We start from the raw sequence: 21,754 nt of genomic DNA, 5'->3' as shown, positions 1-21,754 counted from the left end.
AAGTAAAACAAAATACTTAATGATTAAGATCTGAATATTTAAAATTCAGACTTTAAAAACAAACGCACTTAATATTTAGATTTGAATGATTAAGATTCATACCTCTATTAAGTGCAAACAAATGAGGCCTTCATCTCCGATCTTGAAATACAACCATAACGATCAACCGGTGATTTTAGAAAGGTTATGTCTATCTAGCAATTGGCCTTCTAAAATTTCAACATTCCATTCTCTTCCCCTCGCTCCCTTCCATATTTTTTTTTATTTTCACTCGGTGTCCGATATGTGCATTGAGTTTTGATTAATATAAATTCGTGTCATATAAGAATCATTCACGAGAAAAGCGTTCCCTATCAAGAGTTATTTTCATTCTCAAGGCTCAAATCCAAAAACTCTAATTAAGAATATAGACATCATATTCATCCTACCAAAACCTTTGCTGGACCTCCCTCCCAAAATAACCTCTCTTTGTGTATTTTTCTTTTCAAGAAATTGGCTGGATTGGCTTTATATTCTTTCTTAACATTTTTTCCAACTTAAATGATTATCTTTGTTTACCCGAAAAATAGATAGAGTTGAATTTATACGTAGTTCTAAGGATACGTGATATAAATTGATACAAATCGGGAAAAATATGTAAATGGATATCGAAATTAGTTATAAAAGAAATGAATACAAACCCAAATTGAATAGAGAGTGATTGATAAGAGAACAAGATGAATCAATATAAAAAAAGGATAATATTTGCTAGATGTTATGTAAATCTCAGTCAATCTAAATGTGGATGAATCCATGAAAACAAAAAATTGATCACCCTTTTACAGATGATAACCACTCTTAATATAGTGAGGGAATCCTACTTTGGATATAATTAAAAATACATAGTGGAGATCCCATGATAGATTAATAAGCTTTTCCTTGATTCAAGCAGTGATTTCTGCCGAGATTCTCTCTCCAAATGCGGTTATAACGACTTTTTTGTTTCGTGGCTCAGTTTCGATATTGATCGGTCTCTGGGTCTAGAGCTCGATCTTGACTCGATCTCGGTAATGATCGGTCTCTGGGTCTCGAGCTCGACCTTCCAACTTCACATCATAGCTCGATATTATAATGACAAACCTCGGTCCATCATGCTTCAATCTTGATTAGTCACACGAAGGGCAAACTCGGTTTTGATCGTATACAGATAGTCCCCTCGTTACTCGGAAAGAAGGTGATGAGAAGCGATATGATTTTCAACCTCCGACTAGATGAACACTGACATCTGCGACGAGCCCGATTGTGATGTATGTGACAAACGTCCCGTCGGTCTAGTTACCAAGGTATTAAATGCGCGTCAGTCGATGGTCGGCCACTGTCAATTTCAAACCGTCACTATGAAATCTATAAATAGCCCCCTTCATCATTATTTCAAACTGTTTCCTTCAAATCTTTTTCATTCCATCTTCACAGTTCTCCGCCTTCCCCAAAGCTCCCTATCTTCAGGTTTTGGAATTTCTTTGCTTGTTCTTCTCAAAATACCAAATACTTCAACCTCCCTTCTTCTTTGTTCACAAAAATTTAGATGGCAAAAACATCTAAAACTGTTCAGCAGAAAGAGGCTGCTTCTTCATCACGGCTGGCCGGTGAGAAAATAGTGGTGGAGCTACGCCTTGAAGAACTTATTCCCGAGGTGTGTGTTATTGATTCTGACTTTAAGGTCGAGAAACCCTCACTGGTTCCTGGTCGATGCGAACTGGTATCGAGATATATATGCTGCGAGAAAATAGTGGTGGAGCCATGCCTTGAAGTATTTATTCTCGGGGTGTGTGTTATTGATTCTGACTTTAAGGTCGAAAAACCCTCACCGGTTCCTGGTCGATGCGAACCAGTATCGAGATATATATGCTCGATACCCAAAAGCCTTCTTGATCATGTGAAAAAAGATTGCAATTGGGGAAACCAAAAGGTTGTGATACCGGCACCAGAGAAATCGATCACCACCCATGTGGAAGGGTTTCTGAGTGTTTACACTTATCCTTTCATGTTGGGTCCTCTCGATCCGATCATTGTAGACTTCTGCAAGAAATACCAGGTAACCCATGGTCAAATTCACCCCTCTTTGACCGAGGTGGGCAGTGAACGCATGTGCGAAGGGTTGCCCACACCTGCGAGGTCGCAAATGCGGAGATACGTCGTAGGTGTGAGAGTGAGAGAAGAGTCTAGGAGTGTAGGTGCGAGGGTATGTCCGCACCTGTGAAGGCGCATATGCGGAAGGGAAGGCACATGTGAGGAGTCGTGCTAGGCAGAGGGAATGTGCAGGTGCGAGGTTTTGGCCGCACCTGCGAGACCGCATATGCCGCGAAGAGGCCGCAGGTGCGAAGGACTGGGCTGGGCAGTGTCTTTTTTTAAAAATGAGGGTTTGGCTCAATATTATTTTATTTTCGTCTATGGAAGCCGATTTTGGAGCAATTAGGGATGCCATCTTCATCAACTATTATGGGGTAAGTGTTTTCTTCACTTTGTGAGTTAAATACATGATTTATATACAGATTTAAGCCTGGAATTTATAGAAAATGGGATTTTGGTAGAAAATCTAGAAAATTTGATATTTTTGGATTTAGACCACAAATTTGGATATGGAATTGGGAATAAATTATACATTGGAGTTCGTAATGTTGTGGATAATGTTTATCTTCAAAAAATTTTGGAATTCGGGCACGTGTGCCCGAGGGTGATTTTATCGACTTTCCGAGCGGAGTTGAGAATTTTATAAAATTTGAATTGTTGTGAGTATTAGAGTATATTCTCATGAGTTTGCACATTTATTGACTAGTTTGGAGCGTAGGGCATCTGTTTGAATTGTTGGAAAGGCTTGGGAGCCGACTATGGAACTTCAGATCGAGATAAGTCTCCTTTCTAACCTTGTAAGCGGGAATTAACTCCATAGGTGAACTAAATTATTGTGTGCTTCTATTTGTGGGGGCTACGTACGCACGAGGTGATGCGAGTCTGTACGTAGCTACTAGCTATGCCTACGTCCGGGTAGTTGTAGGCTCACATCGTGCCTTGTTGATATTGTTATTGATTTAAGTTTATTGTTTGCCTTGAGAGAGAGCGAGATTGAGTCTGCTTATTAAATATTTTTGAAAGAAGTTGAAATTGAAGAACTCGAGTTTTAAAAGGTTTCATTTGAAGTTCGAAATTTCGAAAAGAATTGAGGAATATCATAAAAGCTGAAGAAATCTATGTGTATCCGCCTCGCATGTATGTTTCACGAGCGGTGTAATTTCCTTAAAAATGTTTCAAGTTGAATTTCCATTATTTTAAAAAGAATCAAGAAAGATATATGATTTAAATGTTAAACTTATATTTGGCCGCGTCGCAGGTATGATTCGCGAGCGGAGTATTTCCTTAAATTTATATTTGACTGCGTTGCATGTATGATTCGCAAGCGGGGACCGCGTCACATGTATGATTCGCGAGTGGGAAAATTTATAGATGCATCTATGGTTCGCGCCGTTTGACCCACTAGCAGTGCACAATTTAAATTTTATATTGAATCGGGCCGTACGACCTCGGTATGATTTGCGCATGACTTAATTGATTGTTTTGGAAATTATTGATAATTGATATGGCCTCATTAGCCGGAGATTTAAATTGTTGAAAGACGAGAATAAATTTGGAAACCCCCTATTAACAAGAGAATTATTTATCTGCTTCATGTTATTGAGTTTACAGTTGCCTTATAAAATCCATAATTTATTATATCATTGATATATTGATTATAGCCCATAGTAAGTGTCCGAGTCGACCCCTCATCATTACTTCTTCGAGGTTAGGCGAGATACTTACTAGGTACGCATTGATTTACGTACTTATGTTATACTTGTTGTACATTTTTGTGCAGGTACACATATGTTTTAGCGGCCTTGTGGGCGCAGAGGCGTGATTATGGCTGTGACTTAGGTGAGCTGCATTCTATACAATGTTCCGTAGCCAACAGAGTCTCCTTCAGAGTATTTACATTTTTCCTATCCAATTGTATTTCGGACAACTATTGTATTTTATTTTACATTCTTAGTAAATGCTCATGTACTTGTGGCTAATTATTGGTGAAGTTCATCATTTATTATTTAATTGAAGGAAATTTACGATTTCAGAAATATTAAAAATGAGAATTTACTAATTATTGGTATTGGCTTGCCTGACAGTAGTGTCCGGCGCCATCACGACCTTTCAAAGATTTTGGGTCGTGACACTTCTGCACTCTATCACGAAGCTTTCTTCCGATCCCCGGGGGAGTTGAATCGGTATGAAGCCGAAAATCGAAGGCTTACCGAGGAGAGAGATGCCTTCATGCTTCTCTCTGAGCAGAGCAAAAAGGACTCAAAAGGACTTCGGGCCGAGCTAGGAGCATCTCGGGAAGAACAAGATGACCTGGCCGAGAAGGTAAAAAGAATCTTTGAAGTTAATATCACTAACTCAGGCGTGGTGGCTAATAGTTCTATCCCACAGATCTAGCAAAAGTTTGATGTGATCAGACAACTTCATGTTGAATTGGGCGCAGTGAAGGCGGAGGCCAAGGATTGCAAAAAGAACATGGACCGCCTTGCCTCAGAAAAGGAGGATGCCCGAGCTCAACTGGCCTCGACTAAGACCCAGCTCCGAGGCTTGAAAGAGAAGGCCTTGATGCAAGTCAATGAAATCAAGGATTTCCGGTCTCGGTTGGGCTCAACAACTTTTGATCGAGAGAGACTGGCCTCAGAACTTGCAGCGGCCAAATCGAAGGTCGAAACAGCCACGGCAAATGCTGATGCAGTGGTGGCCGTCTACCGGTCCGATGCTGAAGCTGCTCAGGCTCGGGCAAACTGGGTTGCCGAGCATGCTAAATGCCATTCTCGAAGAGAGACTCTCAAGGAGATTCATGCTCGTGGCTTTGATCTTACATCCTAGATTGAGAATGCTAAAAAGATCGAAGCCAAAGTTAGATTGTTGGGCTTTTTTGATGATGATGATACCGGGAGTACGAGCGGATATGAAAGCGAAGGAGGCCTTGAGGGAGAAGATCCTGCTCTCGAAGAGGACTAAGTCCTTTAGGATTAGTATATTTTGTGTTTCTTTTATGACCGTTTTGGTCTTTTTTAGAGAAACTTGATCGGGCCATGCTGCCTTTGTAAATGAATTTTGGAGTATATAAAAAACTTTCTTCCCTTATGTCTTATAGGATTATGAAGTTGTATTGTAAGATATGACGTTTAAACAATTTGATTGGAACCGAATTAGTATAGATCATAGACTTTATGGTCGAGTGAGTGCTTGCTCAAACTCGAAGTAAGGTAACCCTTAGGTTTTTTATTTGAGCGACGACGGTCTTTCGAACTCAAGACAAAAAATAGTCTTTAGGCTTTATGGTCGAGTGAGTGCTTGCTCAAGATCGAAGTAAAATAACCCTTAGGATTTTGTAAAAAAGATTGTTTATGGCTTTGTTCCCTTTTTGGCTTGAAAGAGTTTCTTATCATTCGTATTTGCGATTCTTGTAATGCCTTAGCATGAAATAGGTAATTGTTCGAGAGTTCGAATAATTTTGTACTCATCAGAGTTTTCGAGGCTTGATATTATCGAAGCCTTTTATAATTTTGCCGGAGGGTAGTATCGGTTTATGATTGATTTCGAAGGACCGTATATATTTACGGAATTTGGACGTCTCCGACTCGTGTTAATTCAGATGTGGCCTCTTTAGTACGGGATTGACGTCTTGGGCTTATTTTCTCATTTTACTTTCGAGTTTTCCCGAAGTATCAGTCCCCGAGTGGGGTGGCCGTGGCCTATAAAAATCCCTCTTTAGTTCGGGATTTGCCTCATGGGCTTATGATCTTCGGAGTTTATATAATTTGATCTCTTTGATTTTTCGGCCGGCAGTCCCTGATTTGTGGGGGTAATCATTCGAACTTCGGTCATGGTCGGCCTTTAAGCCTGTTTGCATAATAGATCAAGAATATGAAGTAGAAGAACCTTTCTGAGGTATGGGATATTGGTAAAGAAGAAATTTCTCTTTTTAAGTCATTAGTACATGTTTTGTACCGGGGCTCGAGAAAACTATGCGGGCATGGTTCGTTTGACCATTTGGCCCTTACAAATTTTTCCTATCGAGATCCTGTTGCCATGAAGCAACTTCCTTGCATCGAACTTGATATTCGAGGGCAATGCCCCCCAGTATTCGAGGTTGATTGTAAAGAGGCCTCAGATACTGTTGAATTATTCTAAGTTAACACGATCAATGGTTGTCTCATTAAAAATCTCGCCGGAAAACCCATTTGGGACAAAATCGGTTTAAGGAAAAAAAAGTGCAACGCGTGCTTTCATACCTAAAGGCTTTGTGTTGAATAATCCATCCTTGTTTCTGGTCGAACACCTGCAAGGGTTAGTTTCGAAATACAAATGAACATGGGAGGGTCGTACCTTAGCAGTAGTATTGTTTTAGGTGTGATACATTCCAATTTCTCGGTAGTTATTTGCCGTTTATCATACCGAGCTTGTAGGATCCTTTTCCAACGATTTTGAGAACCTGATACGATCCTTCCCAGTTCGTACCCAGTTTTGCTTCTTTCGGATTTTGGGTGTTGAGGGTGACTTTTCTTAGTACCAAGTCGCCGAAGTTAAAATGTCGAAGATTGGTTCTTCGATTGTAGTACCTTTCGATCCGCTATTTTTGGCCGACCAATCGGACGAGAGCGACTTCCTGTCTTTCGTCCAACAATTCTAGGCTCGTATTCATGGTCTCGTTATTCGACTACTCTATTGCATATCGAAACCTGATGTTAGGTTCTCCGACCTCGACCAGGATCAGATCTTCGGCGTCATAAACCAACGAGAATGGCGTTGCTCCGGTACTGAATTTCGATGTTGTGAGGCATGCCCATAGGACCTCGGGTAGTATTTCTCTCCATTTTCCTTTAGCGTCGGCCAATCTCTTCTTAATATTTGGTTGATGGTTTTGTTGGTTGATTCGACTTGTCCGTTCCCACTAGGGGGATAAGGTGTTGATAGGATCCTTTTCATCTTGTGATCCTCGAGAAATTTAGTTACTTTGCTGCCGATGAATTATTTTCCATTATCACATACAATCTCGGATGACATCCCAAATCGACATATGATGTGGTCCCAAATAAAGTCTATCTCTTCCTTTTCTCTGATTTTCTAGAAAGCCTGTGCTTCAACCCATTTAGAGAAATAATCAGTCATAAATAAAAGAAACTGAGCCTTACCTGGGGCCAATGATGTGCATTCCCCATTTCATGAAGGGCCATGGAGATAGGACCGAGTGGAGTAGTTCCCCGGATTGATTAATCATTGGCGCATGTCTTTGGTATTTGTCGCATTTTCGAACGAACTCCTTTGCATCCTTGCACATATCGATCCAATAATATCTTGCTCTGATTACTTTGTAGACCAGCGAATCGGCACCTGAATGATTTCCACAAGTGGACTCGTGAATTTACCGTAGGATATAATCGGTATCTCCCGGTCCCAAACATATTGCCAATGGTCCATCGAACATCCTTCTAAACAACGTCCCGTCTTCAGACAAGGTGAATCGTGCTGCCTTTGTGCGCAGAGCTCTCGATTCCTTTGGATCTGATGGAAGCTTCCCGTTCTTAAAGTACTCTATGTATTTGTTTCTCTAATCCTAGGTTAAACTTGTGGAGTTTATCTCGGCGTGACCTTCTTCGATTACTGATCTCATGAGTTGTACGACAGTCCCCGAGTTGAGTTCGTCATCTTCGACCGATGAACCCAAGTTTGCAAGAGCGTCAGCCTCGCTGTTCTGTTCTCGGGGTACATGTTGTAAGGTCCATTCCTTAAATCGATGTAGAGTCACCTGTAGTTTATCCAAGTATCTCTGCACTCGATCTTCTCGGACTTTAAAAGTCCCGTTAACTTGGTTTACCACAGGAGGGAATCACACTTAGCATCTACGACTTCCGCTCCCAAGCTTCTAGCTAGTTCGAGACCTGCAAACATGGCCTCATACTCGGCCTCATTGTTAGTCAATTTTGTAGTTCTGATAGACTGTCTAACTACATTACCTGTGGGTGATTTTAGTATGATGCCTAGTCTAGACCCCTTCACGTTCGAAGCACCGCCCGTAAAGAGGGTTCAGACTCCCGAAGAGGTACCCAATTTTGTCAGTAGTTCTTTTTCAATCTCGGGTACGAAGGCCGGCGTAAAGTCAGCCACGAAGTCCGCCAAGATTTGAGATTTGATGGCGGTTCGGGGTCGAAACTCAATATCGTACCCACTGATTTCTATGGCCCATTTGGCCAATCGATCTGAAAGCTCGGGTTTGTGCAAAATGTTTCGAAGAGGATAAGTTGTTACAACACATATCGGATGACACTGAAAATATGGTTTTAGTTTTCTAGAGGCGCTTATTAAAGCAAGCACTAATTTTTCTAAGTGTGGATATCTAGTTTCGGCCTCGCCTAAGGTCCGACTGACATAATATATAGGGAATTGTGTACCTCGTTCTTCTCAAACCAGGACTTCATTTACCGCTATCTCCGAGACAACTAAGTACAGGTAAAGCTGTTCGTCCACTTTCGGGGTATGAAGAAGCGGCGGGCTCGATAAATATCGCTTTAGTTCCTCCAAAGCCTGTTGGCATTCCGGAGTCCATGCAAAGTTGCTCTTTTTCTTAAGTAGTGAGAAATATTGGTGGCTCCTATCTGAGGATCTCAAAATGAATCGTCCTAGGGTGGTTATCCGTCCCGTTAGCCTCTGCACGGGTTTTACATTATCCACTACCGTGATATCCTAGATAGCTTTGATTTTATCGGGGTTGATCTCGATTCCTCGATTGGACACCATGAAACCAAGAAACTTGCCCGAGCCAACCTTGAATGCACATTTTTCGGGGTTGAGCTTCATGTGTACTCCCTCAGTATATTGAAAGTTTCCTACAAATGCTTCAAATGGTCCTCTGCTCGCAGGGACTTAATTAACATATCATCAATATAAACTTCCATTGATTTTTCCATTTGTTTTTCAAACATTCGGTTTACTAGGTGTTGATAAGTTGAACCAATATTTTTTAGACCGAATGGCATTACGTTATAACAGTAGGTACCGTACTTAGTGATAAACAAGGTCTTTTCCTGATTCTCCGGGTTCATCTGTATCTGGTTGTACCCGAAGTAGGCATCAAGAAAACTAAGAGTCTCGTGGCTGGCCATGGCATCGATCATACGATCGATATTAGGTAAAGGAAAAGAATCCTTTGGGCATGCTTTATTCATGTCTTTATAATCTATACACATTCTAAGTTTGTTTCCTTTCTTAGGGACTACCACCGCGTTTGCTAGCCATTCAGGGTATTTTACTTCTCGAATGGATCCTATTTTAAGAACTTTGGTTACCTCGTCCTTTATGAAGGCATGTTTGACCTCGGACTGAGGCCTTCTTTTTTGCTTTACCGGATAGAATTTTGGATCCAAGCTTAGTCTATGAGTGGTTATTTTCGTTGTGATCCCTGTCATGTCAAGATGGGACCAAGCGAAACAGTCCATGTTAGCTATAAGAAATTAAATAAGCTTTTTCCTGAGCTCGGGATTTAACCCCGTGCCCAGGTATACCTTTCGCTTGGGCAGATATTCGATTAGCGTGATTTGCTCCAATTCTTTGACCGTTGATTTGGTAGCGTCGGAATCATCGGGGACCATGAATCAAGGGATCCCATAATCATTGTCTTCATCAGTCTTCTGCTTCTCTAGTTGGGTCGAGAATGACGTTCGTGATTGCTATTTGGTGTCCCGTTTCTCCTTCGAGTCTGATCCCTTTGTCGATGATAGTGATGATATCGGAATCACTTCATCGACGACAAACATTTCCTTTGCGGGCGGTTGCTCCTCATAGACCGTTTTGATTCCCTCTAGTGTTGGGAATTTTAGAACCTCGTGGAGGGTCGAGGGTACTGCTCTCATGTTGTGGATCCACAGCCTCCCGAACAGGATGTTATACCTCATGTCGCCTTCGATCACGTGGAACTTTGTTTCTTGGATGATCTCGACCACGTTAACTGGAAGAATTATCTCGCCCTTAGCAGTTTCACATGCCATGTTGAATCCGTTTAGTACCAGGGCTGCGGGCACAACCTGGTCCTGTAGACCGAGTTGCTCTATGACCCTCTTTCGAATGATGTTGGCCGAACTACCTGGATCAATTAATACACGCTTAACTTGAGTTTTATTCATGAGTACATATATTACCAATGCATCGTTATGGGGCTGCATGATTCCTTCTGCGTTTTCGTCACTAAAGGACAAAGTTCCTTTAGGTATGTAATCCTGAGTTCGAGATCGCTTCTCTATTATAATCGACATCTTAGTGCGTTTAAGCATCGGCCCCTGGGGGACATCGATCCCTCCGATGATCATGTGGATGATGTGTTGTGGCTCTTCTTGTTTGTTTTGTCTATTGAACTCTCTGTTTTTGAAATGGTTCTTGGCCCGGTCACTTAAAAACTCTCGAAGGTGACCTTCATTGAATAACCAGGCTACCTCTTCTCTCAACTGCCTGCAATATTCCGTTATGTGGCCATGGGTGCCATGATACTTGCACATTTGATTGGGATTTCTCTGGGCTGGATCGAGCTGCAGAGGTCAAGGCCATTTAGTATCTTTGATGCGTCCGATAGCCGACACGATGACAGATGCATCAATGTTGAAGTTATATTCTTATAACCGCGGTGCTTCCTTAGGACCGGTATGTCTGTCTAACCCATTCTTGTTCATCAGCCTTCGAGACACTTGGCCTCGATCACTTCTCCTTTCTCCTCATACAGAGTTGCGTCCCGGTTTGCTACCCCCACGATCTCCGTTATACGGCCGGTATCGGTCCCTGTTCGACCTTGGTTCTCGGTCGACGTCCCTTTTAATAACGGACCCAGAACCCAACTGGTCGTCTTCGACTCTAATCTTCGATTGATATCGTTTGTGTACATCGGCCCAAGTAATAGCCGGGTACTCGATCAAGTTCTGCTTCAATTGTTGTGAAGCCATCAAGCTTCATTCATTCAGTCCTTGGGTGAAATCTTGAATGGCCCAGTCGTCTGTGACAGGTGGTAGATCCATTCATTCTATTTGGAAACGAGATATGAACTCTCTTAGCATCTCGTTATCTTTTTGCCTTACCTTGAAAAGGTCCGACTTCCTAGTCTCGACCTTTATGGCTTCTGCATGTGCTTTTACGAAAGAATCTGTAAGCATAGCAAAAAAATCGATAGAGTTAGGCGGTAAATTATGATACCATATCATTGCTCCCTTTGACAGGGTTTCTTCAAACTTCTTTAATAATACGGATTTGATCTCGTCGTCTTCTAGATCGTTCCCTTTAATGGCACATGTGTAAGAGGTGACATGTTCGTTGGGGTCGGTCATCCCATTATATTTAGGAATTTCGGGCATGCAGAACTTCTTGGGGATCAGTTTGGGAGCTGCGCTCGGGGGGAAGGGCTTTTGTACGAATTTTTTGGAATCCAAGCCCTTCAATATTGGTGATACTCCCGGGTAGGGGTGTTCAAAACTGAACCGAAACCGAAACTTAATGGCTTATTGGTATTGGGTTAACTGTTTAACGGATGGGGAACAGATTGAATTTTTTTTTATTAACGGCTTATCGGTTTGGGGGCGGATTATTTAATTTTCTTAACGGATAATCCGTTAACCCGTTAAGAATATATATATATATATATATATATATATATATAATATATATATATATATATATATATATATATATATATATATATATATATTACTGCTCTGGACAAAATATATTTTTTTTCAGAAAGATTACCATCTTCCAGAATCATTCATATTTTGTTACAAAACTTTAACTTTAAATAGTTTACTATATAGCCAAAGCAAAGCCAGGAGACACTGCAACTTCTAACTAGTTTCATGTCAACTTTTCTTAGCAAAATCCGGAAGAGTAGCAGCAGAAAGGACAAAAGCCAGTTACAACGAAAGTTACAGAGCAACAATAGCTTCAACCACAACCAGCAGTGACAGCTCTCAGGTTAATACTACTAATATCAACCATTTCCATAAGCTAAGCATCATAGTTGAAAACACAATTCATCTGTTATAAAAAAGGCATTTATAATGTTTGTCATCATTATAAGGCACTGAAGAATGTTGTCATTTCAATCAATTGAAATTAAACCGATAACCGCCCGATAATAGCTAAACCGATACCAATCCGCCTGATATCATATTGGGTGGCTAGTGAATTAATACATTTAAAAATTGATAATCGGTAAGCCAAACCGTTAAGAGTAAATAACCGCCCGATCAGTCCGTTAAGCAGCCCTACCCCCGGGATCTGATCAACCCTGGAGTTATAAGTTTCTATTTTTTTTTTCGTTTGCTTCAATCCTCTTTTCTCCTGATTCAATTCGTTTTGTCAGTTCCTCGAGTATCCTAATAATTTTGGGATTAGTCACCGATTCTTGTTCATTTGATCTTACCACAGCTAGCCCTGTTTTGTGGGTGATTTCTCGAGGTAGACCGGGCTCGGGCCTGCTCGGTGCCTAGGTTTGACTCTGCAACTCAGCTATCGCTACCTGTTGAGCTTGCAACATTTCTAAAATCATACGCAGTCGGATCCCGTCTTCTCCAACATTTTGGGTGTTTCGAACTGCAGAACGAGTTCCACCATGAATGCTATTTTCGGGGTCGGAACGTTGGTTCGCCTCAATAGCCACATGCGAATTAACGTCAATTGGATCTACGACCCGAGTTCCAACGGGGTCAACGAGTGGCCTTTCATTCCCGGGTGTCATGTTGTTATTCTCATCTTGAAGGCCAACTTCATTGTCGTTAGGTAGTGCCATTAATTGAGAGTTCATCGTTTTTAACCTGAAATCAATGACACTTCCATGAGTAAGTGTAAAATAGTGTGTTTTGCAGAGATTCGTACCAAATAATCACTATTATCCTTAGCCTCACGGTGGGCACCAAACTGTTTACCCGAAAAACGGATAGAGTTGAATTTATATGTAGTTCTAAGGATACATGATATAAAATGATACAAATCGGGAAAAATATGTAAATGGACATCGAAATTAGTTATACAAGAAATGAATACAAACCCAAATTGGATAGAGAGTGATTGATAAGAAAACAAGATGAATCAATATAAAAAACGGATAATATTTGCATGATGTTATGTAAATCTCAGCCAATCTGAATGTGGATGAATCCATGAAAACAAAAAATTGATCACCCTTTTACAGATGATAACCACTCTTAATATAGTGAGGTAATCCTACTTTGGATATAATTAAAAATACATAGTGGGGATCTCATGATAGATTAATTAATAAGCTTTTCCTTGATTCAAGCCGTAATTTTTGCCGAGATTCTCTCCCCAAATGCGGTTATAATGGCTTTTTTGTTCCTTGGCTCGGTCTCGATCTTGGCCGGTCTCGGTATTGATCGGTCTCTGGGTCTCGAGCTTGATCTTGACTCGATCTTGGTAATGATCGGTCTCTGGGTCTCGAGCTCAACCTTTCAACTTCACATCATAGCTCGATATTATAATGACGAACCTCGGTCCATCATACTCCAATCTTGATTAGTCACACAAATGACAAACTCGATTTTGACCGTATACCATCTTTAACTTGGTGTCCCTTTTGTTTCTAAATTGTGATTCTAAGTTCATTCAGAGAACAAAGGGATGATGAGTTCTTTTTTGAAAAACATTCTATCGCTAATTTAAACGAGTGTTATATTAGTTTCTGTATTCAATTTTTGGATTTTGATAGGTAAAGAAAAAGCCAAATTAGGAGCAATCTTTCCCTTTTAATTTGTATTTCATCTATAAATAACTTTTGATTTTAGCTATATAGACTAAGGCCGTCTAACGGGATGGGCCGTCCCGTCCCGGTCCCGTCCTGTCCTATCCCACTTAATTCTAAACGGAATGGGCCTATGTTAAACGAGACACGGGATGGCCATTTCGCCCGTTTATCCCGTCCCATTTTGTCCCGTCCCACCAGTCCCGTCCCGTGTCCCTTTTTATTTTTTAAATTATAGCCGTTGGGAAACGGCTATAATTGTAAAAATAGCCGTTCCCAATAGCCTTAATCGTAGTTTGACTTTTGTGAAGATGACTTCGGAATGAAGTTTTGACGGTTCCAAACTTCTAATATAATCCCTAAGTTTATTAAATTATATTTTGGCCCTATTTTCTATTATAAATACCCCAATCCTTCTTCATTGTTTCCCACAAAAATAAATCACTCTCTCAAATCTCTTACATTCTATCTATATTATTCTCTCAATTTTCTCGCAATCAAGTGATAAGTTTCAAGTATTTGGGCAGATTTTTGGAGCAACTTTCAAGCTTCAAATTAATTCGTCAAGTATTTGGAGCAATATTTTGGGCAATTTCTTCAAGTTTCAATATTTAATCATGGTGCACTCGTTCCATCTCCTAATTTTAATATATATTTTTTGCTCATTATTTTAGTGCTTAATTTTTGTGTTTACTTTAAGTGTTTTATTTTCGTATTTCATTTGTGTTTTTAATTTTTGTGTTAACTTTTTAAATTTAATTTCGTATTTAAATTATGGCACCTAAAAATGTATTTGGCGTATTTAAAAAAACTAGTAAAAAAAAGTAGTAAAGGTGAAAGTAGTAGTAATCCTAATCCTAGTCCTAATCTTAGCCCTTCTCCTAGAATTAGAAAACAAATAGATGAAATGACTCATGTTGATGAAACTTCATTTTCCCAACCTCCCGCATGTTATAATATTAATTTCGGAGAACAACTAGATCATGAAACTTTACAAAGACAATTTGGCAAGGATATTTTTATTGAGGACGAAGAAAATGAGGATGAAGAAAATGAGGAAGAAGAATTAGATGAAACACCCACTAGTCCCGCAACACAAGCTCCAACTCAGAGTCAATCTCGATCTGGAGCTTTACCCCCTGTACCTCCTGTAAGGGGTAAGCCTAAGGGTGAACGTCCCAAAACATCACTTGTATGGAAATTTTTTAAACATGATAAAGTCAATCAACGTGCTACATGTGAAATATGTAAGCAACGATTTGCGCACACCAAAAGTGGTGGGACGGGGGGTTTATCTAGGCACTTAGGTAGGGACCACAAAGCTTTATGGATACAAGCTAAAATAGAAGCCGGACAAATACCAGATCCTAGCACCGGTACTAGCACTCCTAGTGGATCTGACGGAGGTTCTAATTTTTTACAACAACAGCTTGACCCTGCTTCTGGTACTATTTTACGCCCCTATAACAAAGATAGAGATCGTGAGAACTTAGCAAAAATGGTGGCTGCCTGTGGCTTACCTTTTACTTTTCCTTCTCACCCTGCTTTTGTGCATTATATACAAGAAACTTATAATCCCGCTTTTCAAGATTTTCCTAAGACTACAGTTAGAAATGATGTTTTTAAATTTCAAACCGAATATCTTCAGTATATTCGTTGTGTATTTTTTCACTTAGATTGTAAAGTGTCTATCATATCTGATATAGGTCGTAGTCCTAATGGTTGTGATAATTTAACTGTTACATGTCATTGGGTTGATTATCACTTGAACATGCAAAAATGTATTATTGGTTATAAATTTGTTGATTCAAAACATACTGGAGCATATATTGCAATTACTGTTCTACAAATACTTGATTTTTATGGACTCATTGATAAAGTTTTAACTATCACCTTAGATAATGCTTCTACTAACACAACTGCAACAACTAGCTTAAGAACTAGACTTTGTCCAATTAATTCGGTAATTTTTCATGTTAGATGTGCATGCCATATTTTTAACTTGGTTGTAAAAGATGGTATTAATTTATTTTCTGATACTTGTAGTAAAGTACAACATGCTTGCGGCTATATTTTTCGTGCTAATAAAGCGAGTAGAATTCGTGAATTTGCTCAACAATGTGCTAGTTCTAACCTTCCATATAGAAAAGTTCCAAAAGATATTTGTACTAGGTGGAATTCTACTTATGAAATGCTTAAAGTTGCTTATGATTATCGGCTGCCTATACAAAAGGTATTTAATATGCATAATGGTATCCCCGCTGATCAAATTATTGATTCTGATTGGGATCAGATCAAAGAGCTTACTAAATTTTTAGAAAATTTTTATTATGCTACAAAATAATTTTCTGGTATATATTATCATACCATTACACAAATATTATGGTATATTTGTGAAATTTTTATTGTATTTGGTAAGTATAAAACTAATACAACTTATGCACCGGCCATTAATGAAATGATTGCAAAATTTAAGAAGTATTTTTTTTCTATTCCCCAAGTTTATTTAATTTCTACTATACTTAACCCATCTTTAAAATTAAGAGGTACAAACGGACTTGTTCGTAAAATTTATGAGAATTTAGCAATTCAAGAAAATAAATAACTATCTCTGGAAGACTAGCAAGCTAACATATATTCTTATGTTAGATCAATGTTTGATAAATATAAATCTATGGAAACAACAGGTGGTGAAACTGCTACTTCTACTTCTAAGTCTAGAGCAGAAGTTCTATGAGAAGATATGGATGATATAACATGTTTTGATTGCTCTATTGATGATGAACTTGATTTTTATCTTAATCAAGGATTGGAAAGTATTAAAGACGAAGAAGGCAACAAATAACTTTTGGCATGGTGGAGGGAACGTGGCAAGGCTTTTCCAACACTTTTAATAATGGCCCGAGATATCCTTACTATTCAAGCATCATCAGTAGCATCGGAGAGTGCTTTTAGCGCGTCAAGATTTCAAATCGGAGATCATAGACATTTATTAGCGGAGGACAACCTAGAGATCTCCGTATTATTCAGAGATTGGATTAATTCAGAAAGAGAAAATCTTGAATTTGAAAAATTAACCACTAGGGAAGAAGAAGAATACAATGAGATACTTAGCACTGGGAGCGATGACGACATGGAACTCATGGAACATCAATCAACATTGCCAATTCCAGAATAATGTCCGAGAGAAATTATAGATAAGTTACAATGAAGTTATATATGAGCTTACAAATATTAGTATGATAATTTGTAATTGGCTACTAAGAGGCCTAGTTCAAACAGAACCCATCCTAGAAGGTGGCTGCGTAGATTAGGTGCTCTTCAAAAGAATTATATTTGTATGTGAGATTTAAAGTTCTATTAATAAAATAAAAGGCTCTAAGCGTTGAATTGTTTTTATGAATTGTCTTACGCTCTTACTTAGTTACTTAATGGCTTGAAATTATATTAAATAAACTATAACTCTATTATAAATTTATAATTACTAGAATTTTTCATTACAAGTCTTTTGTTTTAATATTTTATAATTCTTTACTTAGTTTCCTAATTTCCGTTTAATTTTTAAGTTTATTAAATAAGTCAAACAACTAGCCGTTGCAAACTTAAAAACTTAGTCATTGTCAAAAAAATAGTCGTTGCCAAACTTAATGCTTAATTTTTTTTTTTAAAACGACACTTAAGGCTCGCGAACCCGTCCCGTCCCGCCCGGTCCTGTTTGTTAGCAGGACGGGATGGGCCTACCGTTTCGTCCGGTTTGTCTCGTCCCGTCCCACTCCGTTTGTTAACGGGACGGGATGGGCCTACCGTTTTGTCTCGTTTGTCCCGTCCCGTCCCGTTGGACAGTCATAATATAGACTAGCCAAATAATACAACTAATCCAATACTGATGGGGTAAGGCACAATTAATCCTTGCAAATGACAAACTTTGATGTTACAAGAAATAAGATAGTATTCCTTATTCCATAAATAATTAATATGAACACATATTGCCTCTCATTAACATAATAACAAGGAAAGAAACCGATAAACAACTGAACACAAAAGAAATGGAAAACGTAAAAGAAATAACAACTTATATATAGCACTGCCTCTTCCCTAGAGCATGAATGCAAACAAGACACCAAACACAATTGAAAATCCAACAACCACTTTGCTCATGGTGCCAAAAACTTCAGAGGCAGCATTAGGCTTAGTGGTCGGCGGCGTCGAGCCGGAGGGTGTTGTGCCGGAGGAAGTTCCTTGAACTTTAATGGCCAATTTCATGCCAGTATCACAGTGATTAAGTTTAGGACAAACAAAATAGACGTCAACAGGAGTAGTTGCAAGGGTAATGGTAGTGCTGCCATCAGAAAAGCTTTTGATGGCATTTGTAGTGTTGCAATTGTCGTAGCCATCTTTTGTTACTATGTCCACCCCATGGCTTCCATCATAGTTGAACACTGATCATCATCATCATGTAAACATATATATCAAAAAATGTAATTACATAACCCCATCGATACTCTAAGGTTTTTCTTTTACTATCACTCTGGTTTATATTCTATGCTGTATTTTCACATTTTTAAATTATCATGTAAACAATAAGTAATACTCAATGTTATTACTTTAGAATAACTATATTTTATATTGATTGGAATTTTTAATTTATATTTTTACTTTATGTTTAATTGAATTCTTTTATAATAGATGCTTAAATTTATTTTTCTTTTTTAAATAATACAATTGAACCTTTACTTTCATTTTCCGTAATTTGATACTTAAAAGTACTTTTTTAAAAGATTGACCAAATATAATGAGCTTGCAAACAGTGGCGGAGCCACCTGACACTCCTTCGCAGTAAAATACACGGTGTAGCTAGGTAACAAAATAAATTATATGTAAATATATTATGTATTGACTCCCTTTAATTTCCTGATATGTTTATTTTTATATATTTTGATACCCCTTAACAAAAATTCTGGTTCCTTAAAAATTATGTTTTTGCTCATTAACCAAACACTAAAAAATATTTTTTAAAATGTTTTTTCCCTTATCAACCAAACCTGAAAAGATAGATGATAAAATCATGCATTTTTCAAGAAAAGCTTTTCCACGAAAAATACTTTCGTTCGTACCAAACATGAGGTAAGCTGGAAAACTATGAAAAGTGTACATTTTGCTGACTGTACAAAGAGTTTTTAAAAACCTGGTCTTTATATTAGGTGAACCTTGAGTAAGATGTGATCTGATAAAGTCAAACCATGATGTAAATCTCAAACAACCATATAATAATTTCAAACTCAGTACGTCAGCCATGACGAGGCGTCCCCTAATTTGGTGAGTGCGATCTAATTATTTTATTGCTAATAGCTTTTCGACATTAACATTTTTTAACTAGGGATCTTGTGTAGTGGATGAAAATAGTATGAAGTGGCGGAGCCAAAATTTTTATTAAGTAGAATCAAAATATAAAGAAATAAATTCACCAAGAAGTCAAATAATGTAATTATATAATACATATACATATTTAAAAAAAATTACCGAGCTATACAGTGTAATGTTTTCGACGAATGAATGTCGGTTGACACCCTGAATTTGACTGTTAATTAATATCACGCACTCTGTGTCTCCATCTTCATTTAGAGTTTATTCTTTGCTTCATTTTATCACTCTTTATTAACAACAAGATGTTTGTTACAGTCACTCGCGAGAAAACGATGATTTAAATGATTCTCCATTTTTTAGGAAAGATAAAGGGTGATTTAGTCAAACAACCGATATAATTAGTGTTATTAAATAATTCTCTTAATTGGTGCACCAAAACCTTAAACGACATTTCAAATGGAAGAAAAGGGTTATTTTTTGATCTAATTATTTGATCAATCTCGTGGTCTATTAATATCTTTAACTAAAAATTTTGCCTTTTTTTTTTGGAAAATAAAATGAAATTTAATGCTTTTACATAAATATATGTTTCAAAGCCTACACTCTAAACTTATAAACCACAACTTATTCCCACATAGTATTTTCACCAAATTATATCAGCTTATCATGATTAAATGATTTAATAAGATAAATTTAAATATTAAGTAATCACGGTTATTAAGTAGGAAAAGTGTATACGCAAACACATGGTATGCAGCTATTAGTTGAGCGTAAACACCAATACGGATCCAATTTTGCTTATCTATCTTTATCTTCACTTTTTTACACTTATATATGTTTGTAGAGTTTTCGGAGTTCCCACAAAGAAGATTTAAAAGAAATATGTAATTCCTTTCCAAAAAAAAAAAAAGAAGAGGTAAATAAAAATGACAAACTTACCAAGGGTATCACCGACATTAAAAGTTTCACCAGATGCCCAAGAGGAGTAATCTACAGATTGGCTCCATCCATTGCTGCCTCCAACAATATGCTCCTTGGCAAAAGCCATTGGAGAAGCAAGGAGAAGAAATAGGAAAATTGCTGCAGCCACATCCATTAGATATATAGTTTCTTCAAAGAATTGAAATTAGAAGCCTTTTGTTCTTTGTTTCTAACTTTATTGGAGACAGATAAAAGATATTGATGAAGAAACACACAAGTTTCTAATGATGTTAGCTCAACTTATATAGACAGCTCATGGTCATGAAAAGCTTATTGGAAATGTCATTTATTTAATTAAGCACAAGAAGTTACTTAAAAATTTAAGAATTTTAGTTATACACTATCAAATCACTTATTTTTATATATGATAATTATCTATGATACACATCAATTCTTAATAGGTTTACATATTATCAGTGTATATACAGGGACGGATGTAGGTTATTAATAACAGGTTCAGTTGAACCCATCACTTTTGATACAGAGTAAAAATTTATATGTAAAAATACATTAAAACTATAAAAATAGTAAATATGAATCCATAACATTAAAATTATAATGGGTTCAATGCTAAAACTTTAGAAGTTGAACCTCTTTATCCGTAAAACGGTACAGTTGAATTTGTTACGTGGTTTATAGACAAACGAAATGATTTGATCCAAAAATGATAAATAAATTAAATAAGAATATAAAACTTAGCGTTGAAATCGAGATAAATGACAGATAGCCTGGTTCCGGGAGCAAGACTTTCAAAGGCAGTAATAAGAATAATGTGTAGCATAACTTTGTCAGAGCTCTCGTGTGTTATAATGGTTGTTGAAGTCACTATTTATAGCTATACATAGGGAAAAAAGGTCTTAGGATCAAGCCCCTCTTAAATGACAATAATGGAGGCCATTGATGAATATGTAACGACAGACCATGAATGCCAAAATTCTTTGCAACGACTGCGTATTTAATACTGAGAAATATTCTTCATTAAATGTCATCTGGTGATAAATATTCGTTTGCTCCCGTTGACTATGTTCCCTTCGGGATCTACCCAATGCCAACTGAAATTGTTGTCGTCGGTCTTGGTTTCCACTCGCTTCATCTTCTGTCTGCCTCCGGTTCCATGTGTCACGCTGTCATTCGAGCATTTAATATAAATCCATTATACCCTATACATAACCCATAGAGTTTAAATTCTGGATCCGCCTCCATGTATATATCTTAAATAAGAAAACAATGGTAGTAGTTCGAAGTTTGTCATGAGTAACATTATACTAGGGAGTTTGGTACTGCTTTTTCCCATGTCTACCTAATGCATAGGGACAGTTTTGCATAGTCTCCCCTCACAATTTTCTTCTACTTGCCTTGCTGATGTAGCTTAGCAACTTGGCTTTATCGTTACGAAAATGCCTGCCTCGTTTGATATATATTTAGAACGGTTTTAGGTTTCTGTAAAAATAAAAAAGCACTATTTTCTTCAAATTCTGCAATCATAAAATAAAATTGTAAAACCCCGTAAATTTTTACAATTCATTCGTGTTAATTTTAGGGCTTAAGGAGTGCCATTTAAACAAA

The 21,754-nt window shown here is 38.0% G+C and overlaps 1 protein-coding gene across 1 annotated transcript; it reads right to left on the bottom strand.

Annotated features, from left to right (window-relative positions):
* Positions 1 to 17,808: 17,808 nt before the first annotated feature.
* Positions 17,809 to 20,413, bottom strand: LOC107805563 (uclacyanin-3-like). The gene is made up of 2 exons (XM_016629623.2): positions 20,147 to 20,413; positions 17,809 to 18,282 (listed from the first exon to the last, which is right to left on the bottom strand). The coding sequence occupies exons 1-2, from the start codon at positions 20,301 to 20,303 to the stop codon at positions 17,939 to 17,941; spliced, it is 501 nt and encodes a 166-aa protein (XP_016485109.1). The 5' UTR covers positions 20,304 to 20,413; the 3' UTR covers positions 17,809 to 17,938.
* Between the last annotated feature and the right edge of the window lie 1,341 nt (positions 20,414 to 21,754).

This window comes from Nicotiana tabacum, chromosome 23 (assembly GCF_000715075.1).
Source record: "Nicotiana tabacum cultivar K326 chromosome 23, ASM71507v2, whole genome shotgun sequence".
Classification (NCBI taxonomy): Eukaryota; Viridiplantae; Streptophyta; class Magnoliopsida; order Solanales; family Solanaceae; genus Nicotiana; species Nicotiana tabacum.
This window is presented reverse-complemented; position numbering and strand designations above follow the sequence as displayed.